Here is a 9,486-nt window from a genome sequence, read left to right as displayed (position 1 = left end):
AGTCCGATCACCAATCGTTACGGCTTCTGCTAGGAAAAGAAAAAAAAAGTCATGAAAATCTGAAACTGCTGAGCTTTAGTTTGTAAGGACTTACTTGGTCTCATTTTTTTAGCATCCAAAAACCTGGCAAATGAACCGGGGTGTGTACTTTTTAATAGCTCCGTGTCTCCCTCTAGTGGCCAATGTTGACAATGGAAACTGTAACGGCACCTTGAAATATAGCATACATCAGTCATGTGGCGTAATAATAAATATGCAAAATAACAACACTTGAGGCAGATCCGAATTCTTTTTACTTTTTTATTGCTTAAACTGCCATCTGGAACAATCTATACCAAAAAGGATAAACATCTTTGCACATATAGGAGGTCAAACTGAATACAGGGAAGAATAGAAAAAGAATGGTCCTCTTATCGCCTGCGGCTCAGCGCACTACAGGCCCACACCGACCCGCTGGAAGGTTGCAACCAGCGGGAGTGACTGACGACTACTGAAAGCCCAGGAAAAGTTCAGCTAAGGCAAACCGGGACGACTGCAGTGTGGCTAAAACATTTAAAACCGATTTTGCTGATGTTGCTGCTATTTACACGGAGACGTTAGTCCGACAAACACCTTCGTCCCTATTGAGAATCTTTTCCCTGTGGAGCGGGATGGACAGGAAGTGACTAAAAGGATAGCCTGAGCGGGAGGGCAACACGTCTTTTGAGCATGAGCGGGCTGTAATCGAAAAGAAAGTGGAGAAGAAAAAAAAAATACACTCGTGACTACAAAGCAAATCAGCATCAAAATGATCTTTTCAGGAAAAATGACAACAGGAATGAAATTATTTTGGATAGTATAGTCATGAAGTAACAAAAATATTTAATCAAGTTGTCACTTCTGCACAAAGTTGCTATTCTCGTGTTGAGGATGTGTAACATCACGTTCAATAAGCGCAGAGAACAAATCACAAGCGCGTGAAAAGACAGGCGGCTTTTTCCAGGAAGCAAAATAGCAAACGCTTTAAATAAATAACTCACTCGATACATAGATTTCCTGAAATAGTTTTCCTTACACCATTTCATTTACTTGGAAGAAAAAAAAAAAAAAGGAACCCATAATTATGGACTATATGCCACGGAGGAGGCGGGACTTCCGACTTCAGGGTTTTCACCCATCAACTTTGTTTCCGGTTTGCGACGTGTGGGCCGCGCGTCCCAGCACTTGCGCTTCCGCCTTTGTGCCCCTCGGTTGCGCGTTCCCGTCGACGGGTGCGAGGCTGCGAGTGTGTCGTGTCTGTCTCAGTGTCCGAAGCATTTCAGAAAGCCGAGACGCGAGTCTTGGAACGCGGCCAAAACAGCGCTGACGTGGAAAACCCGGAAGTCGGACGTCCGTGGCATCTACCCCATTGTTTACACAATACAATTACATACTGTTGTGTCAATTGACATGAAGCATTTATTTACTTTGTGGCACTGGACAGCTAAAATAGAATTTATGGAAAAATAAGTGTTTACAAAAGACAAAGAGAACTTTTTTTTTCTTTTTCTTTTTTTAAGATTATCATCACTCCAAACCATAAAATTTAATAACAATAGTCATTAAGTCATTGACCATTTAACTAGAACATTTGGATTACAAACCATATCATAAGTGACCAAGTTATTTGGTATATACTAAACGGAATACTGAAATACACAATACTTTTGGGCTTTTTGCCCCTTTATATATATATTTATTTTTTTCCATTTTTCTCTTCAAGGCAGTTCTTGTAGAGGTGTTCTACTGATTAGGATAAGAAGGATTTGAAAAAAAAAAATCCTATTTAACGTTCCAAATCGAAAGTAACACGTCATCTTCACCTTGTACTAAGAATTTGGCACCAGCCTGGAAGCTGCACACTAAAACTCAACTTTTAGACATCTCGACTGTCACGTTCTACCGCCTGAAAAGCAAAAATTTCAAAAAAATTCAAAAAAAAAGGAGCCGTCATGTCTGACTGACATTTGGTGCAAACGTCTCCGACGCTCGTGAGCTTCTGCTGCATGTGTCTTCACAGGGACTCGAAAAAGTATTAAAAAAATAATAATAATAATCCGTCTGTAACAAATTTGCCATGTGAGGTTTTTGATTGTCCCGTCTTCTCCTAACAAATGTTGCTTTGCGTTCTCGGAAAACCAAAGCGGATATATGAAGGTAGCGTGATGCGACTGTGCCTACACGGTAACGTTTACAGCAGCTGGTACAAGCGCTGGTGAACGGCTAAAAGTCACCTCCAGGTGGGGGTGGCAACCACGAAAGAAAAGAGGAGGGGACCCGTTGGTCGAAAAGGAGCAAAAGAGGGGGGGGGGGGGGGTTCGGGGCGAGGGAGAACGCGAGCCCCTTCAGACCGACAGCGAGACGAAGCTGTTGTACTGTTGGATGTTGCGCTTGAGGATGTCCGAACACGGGCCCAGGACGCGTTCGAAGCGAGGCCGGTCCAGCTTGACGCACTTCAGGGGGCCGCGGGCGACCACCGTGGCGGCGCGGGGGCGGTTCATCAGCAGAGCGATCTCACCTGCGCCAAGAGCACAATCGACGTCAACCATCATTTTCAGCAGTACAAAGTGACTATTTTGTCTCGAATTTATTTGATCACTTGTTATTTTCCGTGTACAATTAATACTTTTAAAAACGCATTTTGCCGCTTGCTGTGAACTGAAAATGACATCACGTGCTCACGGCTCAGAACAAAAACAAATGGGAGCAAATGAGTTAATACTCATTTTGAGTCGTTTAAATTGATATATTTGAAACATTTTTTTTTATTTAAAAATGACTAATTAAAAAAAATCTTGTTTGACCCAAAAGGAACTTGCATAAATATAGTGTTTAAACATATTCTTGTTTTATACCCCAAAAAAAAAAACCTGATGATTGTCCTAATGGTGATTAATATTTATTATTATGTTAAAATTCACAACTGACTCACTAAGTGGCTCTAATGTTAGTCATATTAGCAATATTAACAGCATGATTTAAAATGTAAACACTTTGCCAATAAAAAACATTTAGAGTCCCAACTAGTCATAGCTACAAAAAAAAAAAATAATAATAATAATATGTTTCTTTACCAAAATAGTCCGATGGTCCTAATCTTCCCACTTCGACAAACTCCTCGTTCTCCGAGCGCCGCTGCAGCACCGCAGCAGAACCCTGAAAACATGCGCACAACACTTCAATTCCACCCGACGCGCAGCTGGTGGGCGCGAGAGCCTGGCGAGGGGTCGGCCGTTCACCTCCAAAATGATGAAGAACTCATCTCCGGGTTCTCCCTGCACCACGATCTTCTGGCCGTCCTCAAACTGGACCGGCTCCAGGGCGTCGGCGACGGTCAGGCGCTCCCACTTGTCCAGGGACTCTGAGGGAGCAGGCCGCCATGACACATTCCGTTTCAAAAGCTAAACTTTGTTGTTACTAGTCTAGTAAAAAGGGAAACAACCGACCTAAGATGGAAACTTTCCTGAGGAATTCCTCGTACATCTTCCTCTTCCTCAAAGTGCTTCCCTAACATGGAGAAACAAAAGCATACTTTTGTGCATATTCTTAGCAAGCATGCAAATTGGTCCCATGGCGTCTCCTCACCATGAGTATTCTCCTGTAGCTGTCTCTGTCGATGCCCCACAGCTTGACGTTGGTCTTGGCTCTGACGGTGGCGGCCCTCGGGGTGCCGTAGATCAGCGCCAGCTCTCCGAAACTGCCGCCTTCGCCGATGCTGGTGACCCATTCGTTGTTCACGTACACCTGGACCCCCCCCCAAAAAAATTGCCGGCAGCAGTGTTCATTTTGAGTTGAATTATTGTCTTTGGACTAAAATTGAAGTTTTGGTCATCTGATTGTATTTTAGTTTTAAACCAATTTTAGTCAACTAAATTGACAATTTAGTCGGTTTTCCTTCAGCATTCATTGAAACTTTTATATAAAAAAAAATTTTTAACGGTAGTTTAACACGTAAGACGCATTTATCACAACTCTGTTTATTTCTCCTATATTTATTCTTTATTAAACTTTTTTTTGAATGAAACATGTTGAACTGCCAATAAAATGTCTTTAAACTAAATAAAATGAAAAAAAAAGCATAATTGCCTGAGATTAATTTACTTAAGCAACCCCCTTCACTCCAAGCTGTTTTACTGGATTTTGACTGATTTTGCCAGGCCCACAGAATGTTGTGTTCTAGTGCTATAAAAACATGGAACCCACCAAAGGAAAGATTAGAGTCTCTTCGTTCATCAGGGAAAAAAAAAAAAGTATATTTCTATCCGTTTCCGTTTTGCAGCAATTAGCATTAGCATATAGCTGGATTTCATCATTATTCACAAATCTGCTTAGAACTGTGGGTAAATCCGCTTGTTTTCAACATGGCCCTGGTTGATCTCATACTCTGCTGCCACCTGCTGGCCATTTTTTTGTAATAACTACCATTGCTTTAAGCAACCTTTTCAGGTCAGAAGCTGCATCAAATCCTCCTGTATGCTCTAGCATTCAAACAAAAACGAAAAGGAAAAATAAGTTTTCGGGAGTAAAACACAAAAGTATTAAAAAACATATTTATACGCTTTTTGGGTGTGAACGAGTTAATCTTACAGCTGCACAATGTATGGAAACATGTTTGAACATCAAATAAAGAGCAGTAAACAGTTTCTGAGTGGTTATTTTCTTCAACCCGCGTTTTAATCCTTCTTCTAATTAGATTTTGTGAATTCTTGTCACTATGTTGTTCGTTTTAGCCATTGACGAAATTGTCAGTCAATTTAGTTATCGTCATTTTCTCAATTAATGGCTTCCATTTTAGTTTTCTATTTATTGCAAACTGAAAAAATTGTGACGAAAAATACGATGAAACTTTTTCAAATCAAACCAGAAAGTACTCACGTCCATCTCGCCTTGGTCAATAACGTAGAAATTGTCGCCCTCGTCACCTGTGGACAGGAAGAACACTCCTAAAGGTGTGCCTCGATTTGATACGCGCGGCATTTTGTGCAAACAATCCTACCCTGCAAAATAACGGTCTCCCCGGCGATGTAGGTGACAGGAAACATGGCGTCGAATATGTCACTGCAAAGAAATGTTTGTTGACTCTAATTGTGAATCGTAAAAATTTGAATAAATAAATAAAAACGTTCATAATCGCCAAAAGATGCCACAAGATGGCACCAAAGCAGCACTTTTATATTTGACAGGGCTTCAGTAAAACCTTCACGTCGGGTACCTCCTCTCATTGTCGTCCAGGTGAGAGAAGAGCACATTCTTTTCAATAGCTTTGGCTAAGGCCGCCATTGTCTTGTAGTCCTTCGGAATGACCTGAAGAAACAACGCACGTCACTACGGACTGAAGAAACCTCTTCCAAGAAACCATGTCGGTGAACATGTAAGTGTTTGTGTGTACCTTTCTGACATAGGAGGCGGCATCCTCCTCCGTGTAGACCTCGGCGCTGAAGGCTCCCCGCCGCCTGCGACCTTTCACCACGGGGTTCATGGGCGGGGACACCTCCTCGTCGCGGGAGTCCGAGCGCGAACTGCTGGCCTTCTGCTGGTTCTGGATCTGCTTGGCCTCCTCCTGGATGCGAGACCAAAAAGAGTGACCGCTTCCTAATGATGATGGATTTGTTTGTGATGACTGTCTCGCGATTCGATTCCGATTTTTGGGCCTGCGGTTCGATTCTGAATCGATTATCGATTCTGAATCAATTTTAGATTAAAAATGATTTGATTGACAACGATTTCTGCTTCAACTTATAGATCTGCAAAGATTTGTCATGATCTACTCCAGTCTGACTCGCTAATGCTAATTATAATTAGCACGCTACTCGTGGCACTTTTATCACTCAAAAGAACGACTATTCATACAAAACGCTTCAGGAATGTATATATAGAGAAGCATCTTAACATCCTATACTGCAAAAAAAAAAAGAAATTGGGGGGAATAACTTGACCATGACTTTTTGCTTCTATGTGGCTACAACTTAACAGTGTATCAGCACGAGCGGAACCACACTGCCCCTAAGTGGCCAAATCGTGTACAACATGAACAGTGCTCCCAATAAAGGTTCACACAAACAAGGGCAAGACAGTATAAAATAATTGAAATCAAATCAATTTCGGGACATTTAAAATCAATTCTGAATCATACTAAATGAGAATCGATTTTTGGGGCACACCCCTACTAATTAACGACTGAATATTGTTTTTTATGTAACGCGGGTTTGTGATTGTGTTCATGCTGCAGGCATGGCGTTGATGGTTGATGATCCTCTCAATTGGAGAGAATATTCAACTGCGAATTATAACTGCCGATGTGGGGCTTTGCTCAGAACAACCAATAACATTCAAACGGATTCTAAGTGGGAGTAAGAACACGCTGGCGCCATTTAAAGGGCACGCACGCACCTTCTCAAGCCTCTCAAAGTACTCCCTGAGGAAGGCCATGGGCCGGTCGGGCCTGGAGGTGCACAGCTGGACAATGCAGTCCTTCAGCAGCTGCTGGATGTTGTGTTTCTGCACGTACTGCTCGCACTCCCTCAGGCTGCGCTCCTCTTCGCTGCTCGTGCTTCCAGAAGCCATGACGACAACCGCAACCTTGCTCTATGACCTCTAACCTTGAGAGGGGGCAGCGGGAAGTGGGAAAGAAAACAAAAAGAGCAGATGATGACATCTTCTCAATGCCAGGAGAAGTTATAAATGCGTATTGCGGGGCTTTCAGTTTCTGTGCGACAAAAGCGGACAAAAATAACAAGCGCGTGAGAGAAATAGAACCGGAGCGAGAAGGCCAAGAGACGTTTGGTGTTGTTCAGCAGCAGGCCCGAAGACGGTCATATGATGTCTGCCCTCCAGACCGCAACATTTTTCATCTCCTCAAGTCAAGTTTGATAGCACAAAGACTGGCTATGAAAGTGTGTGATGCACAAGGCCTCATTTTGCTTTGAATTGAGCCACAAACCTAAAGCGTGACAGGAATCTCGTTTACAGTTCCATAGAAACAGAAAAGCACTTCTCAGAAAAGCTGGCCATGATCACATGATCAGCCTCTAACATGAAAGCATAGATAGAGCCAAAAGGTTGGTTGGTCTTTATCAAACAGGAAAGCCTCTTAAGTGATGCTTACAAAACTGCAAATACCCCAAAACCACATCCATCCTGTACTTGCAAAACTATCACACGTGTGTCATTGAAATACGGTTTATGATACACAAGGACAAAAAATGATGGCACCTTGTCTAATGAATGACCCGACTCGGCTAATTTTCTTTGATCTTGACTTGAGCTACGGTACAAAAATTGCGAAAAGACTTACAAAACGTCCTCTAGCTTAATGCTAATACATTGTACAAAATGTCATAGACAAGCTGAAGAAATGATGTTGCAGTAGTTCAAAGCTTTTCTGTGCAGTGCAGAAACAAACGCAAACAATTTAACAGTATTTCAAGGCATATATTTTTTTATTTTATCCTCCGTGAAAAACGATAAAACAAATATTACTGCAGCTTCCTGAGTTACTTAGTCGTAACCGTCTTCTTTGTGTATTTATTATGTTGGCATTATAGTGCCCCTGGTGGCCAGGATGATCATACCAAAAGTAGCCACTCAATCCACTGAATTAAAACATGAAATCAAGACGCACAAACGGTTTAATTGTTTACAATCGATTAAATCATACTATTACTGTAAGCCTAAAGTAAAATAGAGTGCTATTTCAAACACCCAGTCTTGTCATCATACACTTGAATAATGCCAGGTGATTACAACAAGCCTACGCATTTCTTTTCAATAATTTGTTTCAAAAAGTTTTTGTTTCAATTTTGATGATGTTAAAAGACAAAAAAAAAAATCCAAATTTGATTATCATGACTACGTTCAACATTAGGCTCTGCTCTCAATGCTCCGTTGCCCAATGGTCACAAGTCCTCTTTTCAGATTAAAGTCAATTTTGTATTTCCTAACGAAATCTAGGTCCCAGAGTATGGCAGAAAATTGAAGAAGGGCAAAAGTCAAGCTCCTTTAAAGTGTGAAGTTGCCATTTTCAGTAAAGGTTTGGGGAGCTATGGCATTTGCCTTTTATCAAGTTCACAGTCAATGCAGCTGCCGACCAGGAATTTTTTTGAGCACTTCATTTTTCCCCACTGGTGGTGAGCTTTTTAGGGACGGTGATTTTATTTTCCAGCAGGATATAGAACCTGCCCACAAAGCCAAAATTACCAATAACTGGTTTAAACGCCATGGAATAACACAGTACATTGAACCCCATTGAAAATTTGAGGTGTAAAGTATTGTCAAAGTGAAAAGCGGGGGAACAGAATATCAAAACAACTTGGCTACAAAACACCTGAACTGTGCTTATATTCAAACTTTGCAAAATACTGAGGTTGGTTTTTGTGTTTTTATGACATAATCATCAAAATGAAAACAAATAAATGCTTGGAGCTATTTCACTTTGTGTGTGAAGAAGTAGATTTATACAACATACAAGTTTCACTTTTTGAAACAAATTGAAATAAGTAGACTTCCCTTGATATTGTAAGTTGAGACACTATTTACCATCACACGCTTTAATAATTGTTCATGAATAATAACCATAATATATTTACTTAGTCTACTATTCCTTATTGTGAGAATATATCAAATGTAGGCGTTTTGTGTGAAAATCCCAGACGAAATCATTACGATGCAAAATGACCTTGCTAAACAAGCTGCACTCCATGCAGAATAAAAACACCACCGCTTGAAATAAATATGAAATAAATACTGTAATATGAATCTTTGAAGTTCACATTGTGTGCAGTATGCAATGACGTCTAGGTCAGGGGAGTGCTTTGCGAAAGGAAAGCTTGACCACTTGGTGAACGTCGCATTTCCTATATTAGACGTAAAACAAAAACGTCGTTAGAATCGTTTAACTTAATCGGCCTTGTGTCAATTCCGCGTTAAAAGAGCATTGAAGGTTTTGATGTATAGCTTGCTAGCTCCGTGCAAAGGCAAAGCCCTCTTGCGTTGACGCCATCTTGGGTTCCATCATAAACAAACGCGAGACAAGAGAAAACAAATTTCACCTATGCAGAGGTCATGCCGTGCGTCGGCGTAGGGAGAGAGGGATACTCACAAAATGTAGTCAAATCCTACCGAGCCCTTCGACAGTGACTCGGGACGGGTGGTATTTGTCAAAGCTGTAACGGTTAGCAGCTTGTGCTCTCTTCGATCTTTTTTTCCCGAGCCCTGGACCGCTGCCCCACCGGATACGGCTGAGAGCCAATCAACGGCCTTCACTGACGTCAATTCTCCTCGTTCTGACATGTGAGCCCGTAACCCATGGCAACCTTAAAGGGGCCGCGTCCAGGCTGATGACGTCAAGGAGAGCTGCTCGAAATGGAAAAAAAGGAGAAAAAACCCCACATAATTATAAGTCAAAGACAGTCATCAAAAGTAATTAAAGAATTTTATTTGGTAATTCATTAACTGAGCATGAAACATATT

At 41.4% G+C, this 9,486-nt stretch overlaps 1 protein-coding gene across 1 annotated transcript; it reads right to left on the bottom strand.

Annotated features, from left to right (window-relative positions):
* Nucleotides 1-286: 286 nt before the first annotated feature.
* LOC147156850 (cAMP-dependent protein kinase type I-alpha regulatory subunit) lies at nucleotides 287-9,282 on the bottom strand. The gene is made up of 11 exons (XM_086064602.1): nucleotides 9,116-9,282; nucleotides 6,409-6,617; nucleotides 5,408-5,578; nucleotides 5,231-5,322; nucleotides 5,015-5,076; nucleotides 4,894-4,940; nucleotides 3,604-3,762; nucleotides 3,465-3,525; nucleotides 3,258-3,379; nucleotides 3,093-3,174; nucleotides 287-2,536 (listed from the first exon to the last, which is right to left on the bottom strand). The coding sequence occupies exons 2-11, from the start codon at nucleotides 6,580-6,582 to the stop codon at nucleotides 2,364-2,366; spliced, it is 1,143 nt and encodes a 380-aa protein (XP_085920728.1). The 5' UTR covers nucleotides 6,583-6,617; nucleotides 9,116-9,282; the 3' UTR covers nucleotides 287-2,363.
* Between the last annotated feature and the right edge of the window lie 204 nt (nucleotides 9,283-9,486).

This window comes from Leptonotus elevatus, chromosome 20 (genome assembly GCF_054856555.1).
Source record: "Leptonotus elevatus isolate MCC_2025b chromosome 20, RoL_Lele_1.0, whole genome shotgun sequence".
NCBI lineage: Eukaryota > Metazoa > Chordata > Actinopteri > Syngnathiformes > Syngnathidae > Leptonotus > Leptonotus elevatus.
The sequence above is the reverse complement of the archived record's forward strand: the minus strand, read 5'-3'. Positions and strand labels throughout refer to the sequence as shown.